The following is a 20,415-nucleotide window of genomic DNA, read 5'->3' as shown; positions in this document are numbered from 1 at the left end:
CTCACTGTGCTGGCCCCCAGCCCTCTCTGGCCTGGGCAGGTTCACTCACCGCATTGTGGCCGAAGAACTCACAGTAGCAGCAGTCACAGAACTTCCCATCTCTCTGATGGGTGGAGGACGAGGTGCAGGAGCTACGCTCTGAGCTGCTATCCTCTTCCTCGCCCAGACCCTCATCTGCCTCGCAGGGCTGGGGCAGCTGACACGCCAGGCCACTGTGTGTAAACTTGTGCCCTTTGCAGCTGGGGTCTCTGCTGATGGGGAAGAAAGATAAGCCCCATAGTGAGGGAGGGCAATCTGGGAAGAGGATGTAACAGGAGCCCAGAAGAGCATCCCAACCCCTCTTTCCCCATCCCAGCTATGCTGAGATTCCATCAAGGTCAGAGACAGTCAAACTACATGACCACCTCTTGCAAGGACAGGTGAACATCTCTCACTGTCCCTCAGAGTCCAGCCCAAGCAGTAATGGAGGACTGTCCTTGCCTCCCCTGTCATGCTCACCAGTGCACACTCTTCTCAGGTGTCTCACGGCACCACACACAGTTTTCTCTGACCTACCATTTATGGTTCGTGTCAGCTCTGTTTGCCCATTGGTCTCAAACCAGACTGTTTCCCAAAGGCAGGGACTATGCCACTTTTATCTGTAGGTCCCAGTGCCTAGCTTTACAACCTTGAACACAGCAGGGGTTCAAAAGACAGGTGCCTGAAAAGAATTAGTGGACTGATGACTCCGTTGGAACAGCCAGTTTTCTTTCATGTTCTAAGATGGGTACCCTACACCAATAGGCTGAGTTGCCTTAATCATAGGATATTAAGTTCAGAAAAAGCTAACGTGTCTTCTGGGTCACAGCATATTATGTCTAAATATCCCCTAAATCTGAATAATTTGCATTATTGGCCCCATTTTGCTGCAGAGGAAACTGAGACCCAGAGCACTGAACTGCTTTGTCCAAGGAGGAGGGGCTAGCACTGAGGCTTTGTCTGCAAAGGTCATTCTCTCTCCATTGCATTGCCCTGTCTCTGATTTCAGAAGGCACTAAGGAAATCTAGTAGTATAGAATAGTCTCCCAGGGCAAGAATGAAAGGACCCAAAACTGGAGAGGCCAGAAGAGTTAGAGAGTCCTAGGTTGGGTCATTAGTTGTTCAAGTGCTGCAGGGGCTGGTCCCAGTGCTAAGGCTACAGTTCAGCTAAATACACGGACAGAGCCTGAGGAGTAAAATGCGGCTGCTTGCCTACTACAGGGAGTCCTGGTTGGTGTGGCACTGTGGGATAAAGCATTGGACTTCAAGGTTGTTTGAACCACAAGGTTGGCAGTTCAAACTCACCAGTCACTCCTTGGAAACCCTATACAGGGTCACTATGAGTCAGAACTGATTCGACGGCATTAACACCACCACCACCACTAGAAAGAATAGGAAGCACATGGCAGAGACCATTATCAGTGGTGCTTTTAGAAGTTTAATCCAAACCTACCATCTCTCATCTATTTCATTAGTAAAATTATTTTTAGGAAAATTTATAATATTCTTGAGAATATGGAGAAACTAATATTCTTACTACTGGTGATCACATTAATTTTAAGAGCCCCTTGGAAAGCAATTTTGAAGGTGTGTTCAGAACTTGCTTCCAAAGAACAAAAAAATACTTTGAGAATGCTTTTTTTTTTTTTTTCATTTTGAGGAATCTATTTCTCAAGGTCATTATGAATCAGGACCGACTCAAAGGCACTTAACAACAATTGAAAAAGATCCAAACAAGGGAAGAAGCTTTAGGCACAGAAATCTTTAGAGACATTATTCATAATATTACAAATTGTTGGAGTGACAAATGTTCAGCAACTGGAGGTGTAAACTGAACTACAGCCAACAGTCTCCAGTCTTTCCAGTTGAGGGCTAGGATGACCATGTTGTTGTTGTTGTTAAGTGCCGTCGAGTCGGTTCTGACCCATAGCGACACTGTACAGGGTTTCCGAGGGTGTAAATCCTTACGGGAGTAGAAAGCCTCATCTTTCTCCCGCGGAGCGGCTGGTAGTTTCGAACCGCTGACCTTAAGGTTCGCAGCCCGATTCGTAACCACTACGCTACCAGAACTCCTTATACCGGACCATAAATGTGCTTCTGATGTTGTGCTAAGTGAAAACCAGGGACATGGAACTGGAGACACTGTCAACATTGGGCATGACCAACACACATGGAAAGATACTGTTCTGAGGGGTTGTATTAGGGGAGTATAAAAATAGAAACACAAAACAACTAGATCTGGTATAGAATACAAAAACATATGTCTATCCCCTCCAAAGAAATCTAACTTTCCAATTTATATGTATTACTAGAGTTACTTGTAGCACTCTACTTTACAGACATCCTATCTGATTTAAACAAAGATTTAGGTGTAAGGATGCTTTTATAGTCTAGTATTTATGTTAAGAAATTGGAAATGGCATACCACTGTTCACCGCAGTACTATTCACAATAGCAAAAAGATGGCAACAGCCTAAATACTCATCAATGGCAGAATAAGTAAGTAAACTTTGGTATATACACACAATCCAACAGTGAAGAATAATGCAGAGTCTGTAAAACACTTTCTAACATGGATGGACCTAGAGTACATTATGCTGAGTGAAACTAGTCAATCACAAAAAGACAAACATTGTATGAGACTACTATTGTAAAAACTCAAGAAAAGGCTTTCCTGCTAAAAGAAGCATTTTGTGATTGTTACCAGCAGTGGGAGGGAAGGAAGAGTAATTCACTGCTACAGGATAGATAGACAAATTAACTTGGGTGATGGGGAGGGCAATGCACAAGAAAAGGGAGACTAACAGAAGAATGATGAAGACAGGTGAAGACACAGGGAGATAGGCAAGAGCTAAAGGGAATAGAGGCAAATAATGTTATATACACAACCTTGGAACAACAGAGTTCTGCAGGTATACAGGTTGAATGGGTATGGGAGAAGAATGGGAATATATTCACAAATATGTTAAGTATTTGAAAGAAGTTATCTGTACATGGGTATTTATCTTTGCTGCAAACATAACAATGAATGTGGTGGAGTATGGTGGTGGTGGTTGTGCGCTATGGAGTCGGTTCCCACTCATAGAGACCCTGGTACAGGGTTTCTAAGACTGTAAATCTTTACGGAAGCAGAAAGCCTCATCTTTCTCCTGAAGAACTGCTGGTAGTTTCGAACTGCTGACCTTGGGGTTAGCAGCCCAATTCGTAACCACTATGCTACCAGACTCCTTGTGGTGGAGTATACAGTGGGTAAAATGATGAAAACTTCTTAGACATTACCAAACACCTCAAGGCAATGAGCTGCTGGGCATGGGGACTCAGGACCATAGTCTCAGGGGATACCATGGCCAATTGACACAACACAGTTCCCAAAGACAATGTTCTACATCCTATTGGGTGAGTAGCATCTGGGATCTAAGGTGCAGCTACTAGTCTCTCCATGTGCAGAAGAAAAGAAGAGTGATGAGAATTAAAGATGCCTGGAATCAGTTAGTCCAATGGCCTAATGGAACATGTGAACATCAGTCTCTATGCCAGAAGAACTAGATGGAGCCCAGCTACCAACTGCTTTGAAAGGGATCACATTAGAAGGTCCCAGATAAGAGTGGGAAAAGATGTCACACAAAACTCAAAATTATATATTAAAAAAGACCATATTTACTGGTCAGAAAGAGACTGGAAGAACCTGGGACTATGGGTTTAACCACCCTTCAGGTCTAGAAAAGAACTCATCCTCGTGGCCTAATTTTCAGTCAAGTAGTAGTTAGGTATACAGTGGGGACAACAACACTTAGTAAGGTATGTCCAACATAGAATGGTCAATCATTCAAAATCAAAAGGGCAACATTTTCCTAAGGACGAAGTTGAAAAGGGATGGGAAGGTGGAATGAAAATAAGAAGCACAGGGAGGAGCGGGATAACTGTTACCACATGGAGGGGACTGCAATCATTGAGATGAAACAAAGTTTATGATTCGCTGAATGTAAAACTGATGATCTTGCCTGTAAACCTTCACTCAATTCACAATAAAAATGGATTAAAAAAAAAAAAAGATATTGGAAATGCTGTAAGTCCAGGAAATCTACTTCCAAACAAAGTTACCCATTGACAGTTTATGTTCTCTCTCTCTCTCTCTCTCACACACACACACTCTCTCTCTCTCTCTCTCACACACACACACACACACACACACACACACACACACACATCAAGGAAAGCTGAAACTGACTAGATGGTAACTGGTTGGTTGACAATGACACAATGTTAAAAAACAAAAACAAAAAACTACCCCACACTTATTAATAACATGAGCTTAATTAGGTTACTTATATACAGAAACATACTGGCAATATACCACCCCATTAGAAGTTTATCTTTGGGGTATGAGGACCTTTTTTCTTCTTTATACATTTCTGAATGATTTCAAGTTTTTATGCTTTTTTTTTTTAAATAAACACTTTGTTCATAACTAAAAAAGAAAAAAAAAAAAAAGAGTGTACCCTTTACTTCCACCCCAAAGGCACCCTTTACAAAATTCCCAAACTCTGAGCTCAGGTCACACAGGGAATTTGCCCTTCATTGTCATGCACTTACCTGTGAGAGCTGGGGAGCTGCTGAGAGCTCGGTGGTGGGAGGAGAGGCCCGCTGCAGTGCCCGCTACAGGGGTGGCTGCACCCCGGGAACGGTGGGGGCATCTTTAGGAGCGGCATGCTGGTAGAGGACAGGTGGGGGCTTGGACATGCCCCTGGGGTATGAGGGGCAGCGGCAGTGGCAACAGGGCACTCAAAAGCCTGAGCAGGGAAAGGTGCTGCTGGGGTGGTGGGTAGTAGGTGAGGGTGGGGTGGTGAGCCAAAGGATCCAGGGTGCGATGGGATCAGAGCTGGCTGGGGGTGGTGGCCAGTGGGGCTGTTAGGAGGGGCAGTGAGGTCTGAGTGTCGGTGGTGCTCCGTGATAGGGAAAGTCTCACCTGTGGGCAGATGGGGAGAAAGGTGTCAATGTGGGTGCCTAAACGCTCACTGCCACACTAGTAGCCTGCCTACTGTGACCACAGGACTTCACAGACTCTTAGCATAGTGGGTCCTGGAACTTTTAGGAGTACTCTGCAGTGCTTTGGGCTGGGAGGACTCTTCAAAGCCAGACTTGAGGGGCCCAGGCCTGTGAAATAAGCCACCAGGAATGCTGGTCCACTAAGGGCTATGTAGCCCTGCAGTAGCATGAGCAGGGTGTATGTGTTCTATCCCTCAACGTTATCTCCAGGCCTGCTTGTCTCTAGACATCCCCTGGGCCCAGGGCAAGACCTACAGAAGCCAACAGATCAGCAGGTCAACCCTTTGCCTCTGGGACGCATAGGCTGAAGCAGTCAGGGTGTACCAGACACCCAGGTTACCCTGGGTTTCAGGGAAAAGGTTTTAATGACTCTTTTTGGCTTATATACTGAAATCAATTGGTATCAGGTACTGCTCTACTCTCCCAAGTGCTGAGGATAGCATCACCCTGAGAACTCTCCACTTAGAAGTATGATTGTTGCTATTAAGTGCCATCCAGTTGACTCTGATCCAAAGCAACAAAACACTGCCTGGCTCTGCACCATCTTCACAATTGTTATGCTTAAACCTAATGTTGCTACCACTGTGCCAGACCATCTTCTTGGGGGTTTCCCTCTTTTTCTCTGACCCTCTGCTTTACCAAGCATGAAGTCCTTCTCCAGGGACTACTCCCTCCTGATATTATGTCCAAGAAGTCTGGCCATCCTGGTTTCTAAGAAATATTCTGGTTGTACTTTATGAACACAGATTTATTTGTTCTTCTGACAGTCCAGTTTATTGTTCTCCAACAACATAACTCAAAGGCATCAATTCTTCTACGGTCTTCTCATTCATTGTCCAATTTTTACATGTATATAAGGCTACTGAAAATACCATGGCTTGGGTCAGGCGCACCTTAGTACTCAAAGTGGTCTATATTTGCTATTGAACACTTTAAAGAGGTCTTGTCCAGCAGGTTTGCCTACTGCAATTCGTTGATTTTTTTTTGTTTTTTAAACGATGTTTGATTTCTTGACTGCTACTTCCATGAGTGTTGATTGTGGATCCAAGAAAAATAAAGTATTTGACAACTTTAATATTTTCTTCATTTATCATGATGGATTTATTGGTCCACAGTATAACAGGAAAGCCTATTTACATAGTAAATCAATAACCCAGGAGCTTTCCCCCTGTGTCTCTAAAGATGATCTCAGAGTCAACAGAGGGTTTATACAGAAAACCAAAAAGAAACATCACGCTCAGCATTTCTCAAGTTGGGGGAACTGAAGAAAAAATTCAAGCCTCGACTTTAATTATTGAAAGATTCACTGGGCAAATTATTGAATGATACAGAAAGCATCAAGGGGAGATGGAAGGAATACACAGAGTCACTGTACCAAAAGAAAATGGTTAATATTCAACCATTTCAAGAGGTAGCATATGACCAAGAGCCAATGACACTGAAGGAAGAAGTCCAAGGTGCATTGAAGGAACTGGCAAAGAACAAGGCACCAAGAATTGATAGAATAAAAATGTAAATCTTTCAAGAAAGTGAGGCAGCACAGGAGGCACTCACACTCATCTCTGCCAAGAAATTTGGAAGACAACTATCTGGCTGACTGATTGGAAGAGATCCGTATTTGTGCCCATTCCAAAGAGAGGTGACCCAACAGAATGCAGAAATCATCAGACAATCTCTTTGATATCCCATTCGAGTAAAGTTTTACTATAGGTAATACAGAAACAGCTGCAAGCATGCATTGACAGAGAACTTCAAGAGGTTCAAGCCAGATTCAAAAGAGGCCACAGAATGAAGGATACCATTGCTGATGTCTGATGGATCTTGGCCAAAAGCAGAGAATATCAGAAAGATGTGTACCTGTGTTTTATTGACTACACAAAGGCTTTTGATTGTGTGGATCATGACAATCTATGGTCAACATTGCGAAGTATGAGTATTCCAGACACTTAATTATGCTCATGAGGAATCTTTACCCAGACCAAGAGGAAGTTGTTCAAACAGAACACGGGAACACTGAATGGTTTAAAATTATAAAAAGGTGTGCGACAAGGTTGTATTCTTTCACCATACTTATTCAACCTGTATGCCGAGCACATAATATGAAAAGCTGGGTTCTATGAAGAAAAACGTGGCATCAGGATTGGAGGAAGATTCATTAACAACCTGCGATATGCAGATGATACAACCTTGCTTGCTGAAAGTGAAGTTATCAAGGACTTCATTCTTCTTGGATCAACTATCAACACTCACGGAAGCAGCAGTCAAGAGATCAAACGACATAATGCATTCAGCAAATCTGCTGCACAAGACCTTTTTAAAGTGCTGAAGAGCAAAGATGTCAGCTTGAGGTCTAAGGTGCACCTGACCCAAGCCATGTTATTTTCAATAACCTCATATGCATGCGAAAGCTGGACAGTGAATAAGGAGACCATAGAAGAATTGATGCTTTTGAGTTATGGTATTGGAGAAGAATATTGAAAGTGCCATGGGCTGCCCATAGAACCAACAAATCTGTGTTGGAAGAAGTGCAGTCAGAGTGCTCCTTGGAGGCCAGGATGACCAAACTTTGTCTCTCATACTTCAGACCTATTGTCAGGAGGGACCAGTCGCTGGAGACGGATATCATGTTTGATAAGGTGGAGCGTCAAGAGAAAAAGAGGAAGACCCCCAACGAGATGGATTGGTCAAGTAGCAGCCATCAATGGACTCAAGCGCGTGACAACAGTAATGAGGTTGGCCCAGGATTGGGCAGTGTTTTGTTCTGCTGTGTATAAGGTCGCTATGGGTCAGTACCGACTCAATGGCATCCAACAACAAAAACAAACTGAATAATAATCTTTTTGATGGAAGGGTAGGGCTTTTATACTCATTTCTCAAGTAGAGAAAATGAGGCCTTTATGGTGCTACCTTGATGTCATTTTAAGGACTAAGGTGTGCCTGACCCAAGCCATGGTATTTTCAATCATCTCATATGCATGTGGAAGCTGGACATTGGGTAAGGAAGGCTGAAGAATTGATGCCTTTGAATTATGGTGTTGATGAAGAATACTGAATATACCATGGACTGCCAGAGAACACCACCACTCGTTTGTCAGTTTGTTATATTGTGGTGGCTTGTGCGTTGCTGTGATTCTGGAAGCTATGATACGGGTATTTTAAATATCAGCAGGGTCACTCATGGTGCACAGGTTTCAGATAAGCTTCCAGATGAAGTCAGACTATGAAGGAGGAGCGATGAACTACTTTTGAATATTTAGTCACTGAAAACATTATGAATAGCAGAGAAACACTGTAAGATATAGTCCTGGAAAACGAGCCCCTCAGGTTGAAAGGCACTCAAAATGAGACTGGGAAAGAGCTGACCTCAAAGTAGAGCTGACAGTGATGATGCGAATGGAGTAAAGAACGTGGGAGGAAAGCTCTTGGGACCTTCATTTGCTAATGGGGCACAACTCAAGATGAAAACAGCTATAAACATTCACTAACTGGAATATGGAATGTATGAAGCATACATCTAGGAAAATAAGAAAATTGTCAAAAATGAAATTGAACACATAAACATTGATATCTTAGGCATTAGTGAGCTGAAATGGACTGATATTGGCCATTCTGAATCTGACAATCACACGGTTTATTACGCCAGGAATGAATGACAAATTGAAGAGGAACGGTGTTGCATTCATCATCAAAAAGAACATATCAAAATCTGTCATGAAGTACATTGCTGTCTGTGATAGGATGATATCCATGTGTGGCACTGTGGGTTAATGTGTCAGACTGCAATGCTGTTTGAACAGCAAGGTCAGTGTTTCAAACTCACCAGCTGCTCCTCGGAAACCCTATACAGGGTCGTTATGGGTCGGAAAAGACTTGACAGCAGTTAACAACAACAACAACACAGGGAAGACCAGTTACTACCAGTCACTACCACTATTATTCAAATGTATGTACCAACCAATAAAGCCAGTGAGGATGAAATAGAAAAATTCTACCAACTTCTTCAATCTGAAATTGATCAAACATACAATCAAGATATACTGACAATCACTGACGACTGGGATGCAAAGTTTGGAAACAAAGAGAAGGATCAGTAGTTGGAAAATATGGCCTTAGTGATACAAATGACACTGGAGATTGCATGACAGAATTCTGAAAAACCAATGATTTGTTCATTTCAAGTACCTTTTTAAAACAGCATAAGAGACAACTATACACATGGACCTCACCAGATGGAATACATCGATATCAAACTGACGACATCTGTGGAAAGAGAAGGTGGAAAAGCACCATATCATCAGTGAAAACAAGGCCAGGGGCAGACTGTGGAACAGACCAACAATTGCTCATATGCAAATTCAGATTGAAGGGGAAGAAAATGAAAACAAGTCCATAAGAGCAAACATACGACCTTGAATATATCCCATCTGAATTTAGAGATCATCTGAAGAACAGATTTGATACATTAAACACTAAAGACCAAAGAGCAGATTGTGGGATGACATCAGAAACATCATACAGGAAGAAAGCAAAAAGTCATTAAGAAGATAAGAAAGAATGAATAAATAAAAATGGATGTCAGAAAAGACATTGAAACTTGCTCTCCAGTGGACAGATGCTAAGGCAAATGGAAGAAATGAGGCAGTACAAGAGCCGAACAGAAAATTTCAAAGGTCAACTCGAGAAGACAAAGTCAAATATTACAACAAAATGTGCAAAGATTTGGAGTCAGAAAACCAAAAGGGAAGAACACGCTTAGCATTTCTCAAGCTGGGGAAACGGAAGAAAAAATTCAATCCTAGACTTTTGCTATTTTGCTCTGGGCAAATTATTGAATGATGCAGAAAGCAGCAAAAGAAGATAGAAGGAATATGCAAAGTCACTGTACCAAAAGGAAATGGTTTATGTTCAACCGTTTCAAGAGGTAGCATAGGATGAAGAGCCAATGATACTGAAGGAAGAGTCCAAGGTGCATTGAAGAAATTGGCAAAGAATAAGGTACCAGTAGTTGATGGAATAAAAATTGAAATCTTTCCACAAAGTGAAGAGACACTGGAGGCACTCACTCATCTCTGCCAAGAAATTTGGAAGACAATTATCTGGCCAACTGACTGGACGAGATCAGTATTTATATCTCTATTCCAAAGAGAGGTGACCCAACGGAATGCAGAAATCATCGGACAGTATCTTTGATATCCCATGTGAGTAAAGTTTTACTAAAGGTAATTCAGAAATAGCTGCAACCATGCACTGACAGAGAACTTCCAGAGGTTCAAGCCAGATTCAGAAGAGGCCTTGGAACAAGGGGTATCATTGCTGACATCCGATGGATCTTGGCTGAAAGCAGAGAATACCAGAAAGATGTTTACCTGTGCTTCATTGACTACACAAAGGCCTTCGATTATGTGGTTTATGACAAGCTATGGACAATATTGCTAAGTATTCCAAACACTTAACTGTGCTCAAGAAGAACCTGTACATAAACCAAGAGGCAGTTGTTTGAACAGAACATGAGAACACTGAATGGTTTAAAATTAGGAAAGGTGTGTATAGGGTTGTATTATTTCACCATACTTATTAAACCTGTATCTGACCAAATAATCCAAGAAGCTGAGTTATATGGATTGGAGGAAGATTCCTTAACAACCTGCGAGACGCAGATGATACAACCTTGCTTGCTGAAAGTGAAGTGGGCTTAAAATACTTACTGATGAAGATCAAAGAGCACAGCCTTTGGTATGGATAGCATCTCAATATAAAGAAAACAAAAATCCTCAACAACATTCTTTTTTTTTTTTCAACAAAAACAGTAGATCACTTTTTATTTTACTGTTTGCGCAATGGTTGTAAAAACATACAGTATTTTAATTCATTAAGAGTTATGGACATTTTCTCATCAATATCATACAAAGAGTTATTATTTAGTCTGTGAAATAGCATTCTCTGCTGAGTGGTTAGTGGCTTGCCGGTATCTAAAAACTCATTATTTACCATACAAATTCTACGTGATCTTCTTTTTATTATTATTTTTTAATATTTTATTGTGAATTATGTGATAGTTTACATAGGTGAACATTAGCTTTACACTCATCCTATCGCATTATCGTTTCACTGCCATGGTTACAATCCCCTCCATTCATCATCAACCAACCACAGGGTATACCCTGTAAGCCTGCCCCCTTGGTCATCAGCATACATTCCCTTTCCCTTTCTGGGTCCAGAGTTCCTAACCTCTCCATATCTCCACGTCATCGTCTCTGCCTCCATCTCTGGAGTCACTGTTTCTCTGGGTAGGGTCCCACACTCCGCTCTTCTCCCTTGAGGGTTCCAGGGACCTCAGCTCCTGGAGTGCATAGTCAATCACTCCCTTCCTTTTGCTACGAAACGTCCACCTTTATTTCCAACCCTTGCTGTCAGTCCTGATAACAATTATTCACTATTGTATCACAAGACACCTATCCACATCTCCTTTCATCAGCCCTGCCCAGACAGATTGGATACTACTCAGTGGAGATTCTACTTTCCTTTACGCCCTCTGGATCTAGGCTCCCTCTTGAAAGCTTGTGAGTCAGTCACTTCTTGCCTTTGTAGCCCCCCTTTTTGGGTAGCCAATGTTCAAGGTGCCCATCTCTTTCTACTCTGTGTATGGAGGGGTGGGAATGATCCTCACAGTAAAGATTTGTTCCTACTTCTGAGCATCCATAGGTGTAGGTCAATTCATCAAACTATATCAGATTACTCTTTTTTTTCTCTTCTTTCTTCTTCTAGTTGAGCTCTGATCATCCAGTCATTGAAGCCAGGTCAAGTGGGTATTATCTGCAAGTGTGGGTGTTCTTATGTATATGCCCTCTCTTCTTATCAGCTGGATGCTTCACTCTCCACTGTAGTCCTCTGTGGCAATGTCACTGACTCTGGGCACGCCACGCTGCTGGCCAATTAGGTCTCTACCTGGGTTCACAGGAGTCTATTGAACGTTGCAGAGCTTAGCTCGCAGCTTTACTGCTGTTTTTCCACACATTCTTATAATTGGAGAAAAGACTGAAGTCGTCAAAGACTTCATTTTTCTTGGATCAACTAACACTCATAGAAGCAGCAATCAAGAAATCAAACAACGTACTGATTAGGCAAATCTGCTGTACAAGACCTTTTTAAAGCATTGAAGAGCAAAGATGTCAGTTTGAGGACTAAGTTACACTTGATCCAAGCTACGGTATTTTCAATAACCTCATATGCAGGTGTAAGTTGGTCCGTGAATAGGGAAGATTGAAGAAGAATTGATGCATTCACGTTAAGGTGTTGGAGAAGAATATTGAGAGTGCCATGAGCTGCCAAAAGTTCAAACAGATCTATGTTGGAAGAAGTACAACCAAAGTGCTCCTTGGAGGCCAGTGTGGCCAGACTTTGTCTCTCATACTTCAGATATATTGTCAGAAGGGACCAATCACTGGAGAGGGATATCATGTTTGATAAGGTGGTGGTGATGGTAGTGGGCCATGGAGTCAATTCAGACTCTCAGTGACCCTGTATAGGGTTTCCGATGCTGTAAATCTTTACAGGAGCAGAAAACCTTATTTTTCTTCTGAGGAATGGCTGGTAGTTTCGAACTGCTGACCTTGAGGTTAGCAGCACCACTCATAACCAGAGCTCCTTTGGTAAGGTGGAGGGCCAGAGAAAAAGAGAAGGACTCCCCAGAGAGATGAACTGGCAAAGTGGCTCCATCAATGGTCTCAAGTGTGGCAACAATTTGAGGTTAGCACAGGACCTGGCAGGAGCTCTGGTAGCATAGTGGTTACAAATTGGGCTGTGAATCACAAGGTCAGCAGTTCAAACCTACCAGCTGTTCCACGGGAGAAAGAGGAGACTTTCTGCTCCGCTTAAGATTTATAGCCTCAGAAACCCTGTATAGGGTCGCTACGAGTCAGAACCGACTCCATGGCACATAACCACCACCACCACCACCACCACCACCACCACCACAGGACCTGGCAATGTTTCGCTCTGTTGTGCATAGGGTCGCTATCAACTCGATAGCACCTAACAACAACAATCACCACCAGAAAACAAACAAATCTAGGTTGAAAGAAATACAGCCAGAATATTGCTTAGAAGTGAGGATAGTGAGACTCTGTCTCAAGTACTTTGGACATGTTATCAGGAGGGGCCAGTCCCTGGAGAAAGACATCATGACTGATTAAGTACAGGGTCAGGGAAAAAGAGGAAGACTTCCAATGAGGCAGACTGACACAGTGGCTACAACAATGCACTCATATATAACAAGTGTAAGGATGGCGCAGGACCAAGCATTGTTTCGTTCTCTTGTCCAGAGGGTCACTATATGCGATGACTCGATAGCACCTAACAACATGGTGCTACATGGGTCAGGTGGTGGTGATCTAAGTTCTAATTTCCTAACAGCCATTCTAGACTCCATTTTATGTTGGGGTATGCTTACCAAGTGCCCTCCTGGATCCCAAGATGAACACTGTCAGAGCCAATGACAGCTCTGAGTACAAGCTGCTCTGTCTCGGCATTTGTTTTGAAGGTCGGAGTTGTAGGGAGTTCCACAGAGATGGTCAAGGACTAGGCCCACCCCTTCTCCGCTTCAATCAGAACTACTCCACTTTACTGATTTTTTGACTTGTTTGAACAAAGTGGTTTGAAAACCACAGCTCTCTATATTTATGATTCTCCAGTTCTATCTTAGAGAACAAATTCCCTCCTCTACGAATTCTTCACAGGGAAGTCAAAGGCCTGGCTCTCTCGAGCTTGGAAACTCACCAGGGATGGCAGGAGGACTCCCGAGTGAGCTGCATGGCATTGCACCACTGGAGTGTGGGGAGTTCCAAAGGCCCGAGAGCTTATGTGCTGACAGGAATGAGCTGGGGTCCCAGTCCCCTGAGTTCCCGTGGCAGGAGGAAGACGAAGATGAGGATGATGAAGAGGAGGACGAAGAGGAATGAGAGTCACCCCCACAAGACTGTGATTTGCAGGATGTGTGTGACAAGGAGATCTGGAGAAGGCGGAAGAAAAAGGCTCAAGGTAAAACAGCAAATATCACAGTTGGTCCTGTGCTGCCTAAGCTTACCACCCCCCATCTACCCCCACCCCCCTCACTGGCTAATGTGCTCAGCAAAGTACAATGACTTTCAAGTGCACCTGGGAAATGATGGGCAGGTCTCTGCTGGGCAGGGAAGAAGGTGCTCTCAGCTAAGTGAAGTGTATGGATATCGGTAGAGACTATGAACTGTGGCCTTTGGGGAGTAGTGAGAGCTGGCCATGGAAAGGTAGGTGAGTGGGGCCTTTAGGTCAGGGGTCTTGAAACTGAACTGATTCTGGATTAAAAAAGGGTTATGAGGGGAATGAGAAATGAGGAAACTCTGGCCATCATGATTCCTGAGATGACCAACTTAGATGACACCCAGTTATCTTGGAGGCCTTCTAACTGCAGCACCTTTCAGATCCTCAGACCAACCTTTGCCTCTATGTCAGACTAATGGGTTTTCAAGCTGCCAGAGTTGAAGGCAGCATGGTCAGTGATGAGGAATGGGCCTCTACATTGTGCAAACTGTCCTGAGGAGTTGCCTTTTTCTTCTTCCCCCAAATCTGAACCCAAGCTGCTAATGCTGTGTCAATGTAATCCAGTAGGCACTTAGTGCCCGGGTGTTGGAACTGCCCAACTGGAGCCACCTGAGAAGCCAGGGCAGGGACACCCAACTTCTCTGGGGAGGCAACCTTCCGGCATTCAGGGACCCTCTTAGCAGTTACCTACCGCCACTGCGTGTTCTCGACCTGTCTGCCTCTCATCTTCCTCCATGCTCTTTCGGCAACTCTGGCAGACCCACAGAGGCATCTCGCCTAGGAGGTTCTTGACGAGCTTTGGCATGAAGTCAGGGGGCAGCTTCTCACCCTGCAACACCAGTCCATTTTGAGAAGGGCCTTCTTCCCAGCCTTTGCGTTCCCGGTGACACAGTAGGCAGCAAGTCTGCACAGACTGGCTGGATGTGGGGGACACCTGTCCAACAGACAGAAATAGGGTTTCCCAGGAGGGGAAAGGCTCTATTTAGAAATACTACTAATAGTAAGAATTTTACTTATAACATGTTAGGCACTGTGTTAGGCACTTTGCATACATAATTTTAGTCCTTGTAACAGCTCTGCAAACTAAGTGGTATTATTCCCATTTTTTTTTTTTTTTTTTTAAAAGATGAAGAAACGAATGTTAAAGTTAAAAAATAAGTTGCCCAAGGTTATAGACGTAGTTGTTAGTTGAGCTAAGGTCTGGACTCTCACCGATCTGACTCATTCCCATGATCGTACTCAGATGCCTAAAAATGCCCCCAAATCTTGAAGGTCAAAGACAAGTCAACAGTCCCTTCCTCTCTAGCATGTCTAGGAGGGGCCACAATTCTCCAGACCAACCCTCACGGGGAAGGAAAGCAGGCTTGCAGTCAATGCAGAGTTTGGAAGACTGTGTGGATATTCAGGAGAGTTGCACAATTACAAATTCCACTAGGATCAGAGCAGCATTATAGGGGAAGAAAAAGGGAAAGCAGGTGCTTCACAGAGGAAGTGAGGTATGGAGAAAAGCACTTGGGCTTTGAGGTCAGACAGGCTTGCATTCTAACCCCGCTACATGTGAGCTAGGTAACCTTGAGCAACTTATTTAACTTCATTGAGCTCTAATTTTCTACCTACCTTGCAGAGTTGTTGTGAGGATCTATGCATAAAGCAGGGAAATGCCTAGCTTTAGACAGCGTAGTGGTTACAAAACGGGCTGCTAACCTCAAGGTCAGCAGTTCAAAACTACCAACTGTTCCACGGGAGAAAGATGAGGCTTTCTGCTCCCGTAAAGATTTACAGCCTCGGAAACCCTGTGCAGGGTAGCTATGAGTCAGAACCGGACTCCAAGGTACTTAACAACAACATCCATAGGTCAATACACAGTATATTTTTTTCCCCCTACTCTAGCAAACTTGACCTAGAAATACAGATCTGCAGGCTTTCTTTCCCATTGAGGGGTACTAACTAGTAGACTGACTGCATTTAATAATGCCAACTAAATGGCTTTCCTAGAACCTGTTACTCTATAGCCCACTCCCGCTCTTACACTGGGATTGACAAGACCGTTTTATTTGGCCAATGGAATGTTAGCAAATGTGGGATGTCAGCATAAGCTTGAAAGTGTGAATGTAGTGCTACCTGTTTTCTTGCATGGCTGGGCTTGCTCGCTCTTGCACCTCTACCATGCCATGAGAGCATGACCAGACTAGCTGCTGGAGGGAGGTGAGAGACAAGGGGAGAACATGGAGTCTTTCAGCTGAGACCATCCTATACCAACCTTTATCAGCTCCCAGCTGATCTACCAGCTAATCAGAGATACAGAGTAAACCCAGCTGAGATCAGCCCAGCCCAGCCCAGCCCAGCCCCAATCAGCATCCAGCCAACCCACGGACTCATGAGAAATAATAAATGGTGTCATTAGGGAGGAGTGCAATAGTTAAAGTGAATAGAGGTAAATACTGTTAACTGATGACACATGGAGGGGATTGCAATCACTGTAATTAAATCAAGTGTATGATTTGTTGAATGTGGGACTTATGATCTGTTCCATAAACTTTCACTTAATTCACAAAAAGTTTAAAAATATTGAAAAGAAAACACACGCAAAGAAAATAGTGTCATTTTAAGCCCCTAAGTTTTGAGGTGCTCTGCTATGCAACAAGTTAACGGGTATACCTTCCATACTTCCCACCACTAGGTAAAAGGTGTTTGGAAAGGCCTAAGCAAAGCACTAAGGGGCATCCCCTTATCTCACCAATAAAACCCACGCCACCTTCTGTCCTGCATAAAACCACCTTCTCAAAATCAATTGGCAGTCTACTACACTTACACTGACCTAGGTCCCTGGTTTCTTGAAAAAGAAAAAGGAACCAAAGAGTGGTACTAAGAGCATAATGAAACACTTGTGGGAGTCTGAGGAATTTGGGAAAGACTACCAGAGAAAGAATTTGACATGTAGAGTTCACGTGAGAACCTGCCCAGTCAATCTCTGCCAAGGGAACATGTCAGTGAGCAAGGTAGTTGCTTAATAGCAGCTACAAAAGAAGGACAGCCCTCTAGAACCCATCCCTGGTGAGTAAGTATCCCTTGGAAAGGGATGAAAGGATGATAGAGGAGGATGGTATTCAGAGAAGTGAAGGTGGTCAAGGAGACTTTTTAGAATTGTGCCCAGGACACTTTCTGCTGCTACAAGAAGCCCGTCACTCTAAGTGGATGAGTTGAGGCCCCAGTCCTAGCCTTGTAATGTAATGGTGATAACTATAATCTTAGATAAACACCAGGACATGTATTTTTACAACAGGTTACTTTTACTTGAGTATTAGGTTCTAATGTCGCCACTTAAGATGAAAATTTTGTATAAGTAAAATTATTATTGAAATGCTTTATATGGTCTGTAAAGTTTAATATGTAGTTTTGTGGGTAGAACCAAGAATGTAAATGTATAAAGTTCTAGTAATGTACAATAAGGTATTTTTTGTGCCTGTTTTCTTTTAAAAGTAAAAGAATTCTAATAAGTCAAATGTGTGGTCAATGTGACCGTACTTAGTGACAAAGTGCTTGTGGGAGGTACAGGGTTGCAGGAGGAACAACACTGGCTTTGGCATTAATCCTGGGCTTCCTTCAGACACCAGCTATATGGTGCTGGCTAAATTTTACTTTCTCTGTTTAGACTTAACTTGTGGAGTTGGCTGTGAGAAATAAATATGATACAATACCTACTCCAATGCTAGGTAGCTAACCAGTTGTTCAATAAATAGTACTAATTATTACCATGATAACAGCTAGAGGAAATAATATTTTAAATTAGAACTAGAAAATTAAAATAGAAAATATGGTCTCTGTATCTCTTACATGCCACAAGTCTAAGTAGGAACCGACTCCACAGCATACAACCACCACCACACCAACAGCAGTTTTCCCTGGATTGTTAGACATCTTAATCTCTGTCCCCAACTCCATAAAGTCATTCCTTTAAGCTTCCCAAATACTCTCTATATCCTCTTACCTCAGAACTTTTGCTAAAATGGCTCCTCTGCTTAAAACCTCCCTACACCTACATTTACTAATAAGTAAAGCCTCCTCTAAATAAATATTACTAGAGAAGACCCCTTATAAGTCATCTCTACTCACCATATTCTAATAGTTCACTGTGACTTGGTTAGAGCATTTATGCCTTGCATGTAATTTATTTACCTGCATCTTCCATCTTGTCTACTAAAGTGTGCTCCTAGAAGGTAGGCAACAAGTACCTCATGGTACAACAAAGGGCGTGGCACAGGGTATAGGTCCAAGAAGAATACACAGTAGCTAAATCAGAGTTGTAATGTCCCCCATGGCAGTACGGCTGGCAGGCAGCTTGTAAGTAAGACATGATCTGAAATGATAGCTTTCTGTTGAGAAGGGCCATCTCCCCGTACTGAACTTCTACCCAAATGGTTCCAAACTCAGAGTGAAAGACTGCATTCTTCAGGCATTACAGTGAGATAACCTCAGTTCATGGAAATAGTGTGATTCCCTAAAGTCCAACTGGTACACATAATAAATGAGATTAGCCATCATTGGAAGTGACTTTACAGGACAAGTTGTCTTCCCAGTATAGGAAGAAACATAGGACCTGGGAAGCTAATTAAGCCCTAACTGAAGCAGGGCTGATACCATCTACATTGTGTAAGGTTGTCCAGAGGATTAAGTGACATTATAGGAAAAGCACCTAGCTCAAGGGAACTGTGCAGTAGATACTCAATCTACTATCTAGGTCCCTTGCTGTCCTGTTCTTAACAAGTCTACAATGGATTGGTTTAGCCACTGTTCTCTGAGTTTGATAAACATGAATCCTCTTTTCTAGGGCCAGGGAGGCCCTGGTGCCTTTTCTCTCGGACTCAATCATCTCTGTTCTCACTGCCAGAGGGTGGTGAAAATTGCAAGCCCTACAGATAGGACATTCAGTCAGTAACACCAGTTTTACTTCTGATTTTGCTTTGTTAGTGAAAAGCTCTCAGTTCAGAATGCTCTTTAGCGGTAATCCTCTGTCATTCTCCAAATTTCTGGCAATCATGATCCCTTACATCCCAGAGTCAATCAATTCAGGTTTTTGACTACCTGTTCTCAAGCTGTAGTCTTAGCACCTGGCATAGTATTCCGACATGAAATATGCTCAGTAAATCTCAATGTTTACTGAATAAATGACACAGACAACCATTTCTCTTCATCACAAAGGCTGATGAACAGTTTCTTAAACCCTGCAGCCCTGGAACTAATTATTCCTTCTCACTTCAGTTTAAGTTTCAAATCCTCTCTGGCTACAGATCTAGCTGTATGCAGAAGATGAGGGAAGGCTTTAGGGCTTTACTCTTGATTTTGGGTTTGCTCACAAATGCTCCAAGATAACTCTGCTTTCATTTCTTAAGATACTCTCTGACCCAAACTAGAAACTCTAGAGAATCTGGGGTTATTCATACAGCGGACTCAAACTCAGAGAAGCCAAGAAGCCAGCTAACCTGTAGTCCAGGGTCACTTTGGAGGCACAGCATGCTGGCAGTTGTAGTCATCAAAAACTAGTTTTTCTCCCTTACCTGTCAGCACGCCTAAGACTTTTCTGGCCCTGAACTGGTAAGCATTCTAGTTTTTCCTGGAAGGAGCTCTGGTAGTATAATGGTTATGAGTAGGGCTGCTAATCTCAAGGTCAGCAGTTCAAAACTACCAGCAGTTCCATGGGAGAAAGATGAGGCTTTCTGCTCCAGTAAAGATTTACAGCCTTGGAAACCCTATACAGGGCCACTGTGGGTCAGAACCGATTCCACGGCACACAGCCACCACCAGTTTTTCCTGGATAAACAGAGATAAAATAAAAGGAAGGGGAAAGCTGACCATGTAATCACTTTACTTTCGGTTCATGCACTCAAGTTTGGCCCCTGGATGGGGAAAAAGCTAAATAGAAGGATTTCTTTGGAGCCAGCATCCATGACATACTTCTGAAACACTTTGTTGTATTTTATTTTCATGCCAGTCTCCCCTGTTAGATTCAAAGGTATTAACTATGGTTTAGTCAACATTTTCTCTAGTACACTGGGCTTTATAAGTGCTAACTTGACGGACTACGCCTGTGAAGATATAAATGCAAGAGAGTACTCCACATTTCCCCAGAGCCTCAGGTGGTACAGCCAAGAATCAGGATGGAACAGACTAAGGTGTAGCTGACTTATATATTTTTAGAACAATCTGCTTTCATTTAGACCATAAGAGTAGAGGTCTTTGTATTTGGTGCAAAGGAGTAAAAGTAGTGTGATGTGCCAC

General features: G+C 43.0%; 1 protein-coding gene across 1 annotated transcript in view; it reads right to left on the bottom strand.

Moving 5' to 3' along the window:
• Positions 1-20,415, bottom strand: part of FAM193B (family with sequence similarity 193, member B) — a 41,897-nt gene that overhangs the window by 10,612 nt on the left and 10,870 nt on the right. The window contains exons 2-5 of the mRNA XM_006873446.1: positions 14,831-15,073; positions 13,840-14,071; positions 4,612-4,984; positions 50-248 (exon numbers count right to left, since the gene is read on the bottom strand). Of these exons, the coding sequence (XP_006873508.1) occupies positions 50-248; positions 4,612-4,984; positions 13,840-14,071; positions 14,831-15,073 (1,047 nt within the window). The remainder of the gene's footprint in view (positions 1-49; positions 249-4,611; positions 4,985-13,839; positions 14,072-14,830; positions 15,074-20,415) is intronic.

The sequence above is a fragment of the Chrysochloris asiatica genome, unplaced genomic scaffold, assembly GCF_000296735.1.
Source record: "Chrysochloris asiatica unplaced genomic scaffold, ChrAsi1.0 scaffold00242, whole genome shotgun sequence".
Classification (NCBI taxonomy): domain Eukaryota; kingdom Metazoa; phylum Chordata; class Mammalia; order Afrosoricida; family Chrysochloridae; genus Chrysochloris; species Chrysochloris asiatica.
The sequence above is the reverse complement of the archived record's forward strand: the minus strand, read 5'-3'. Positions and strand labels throughout refer to the sequence as shown.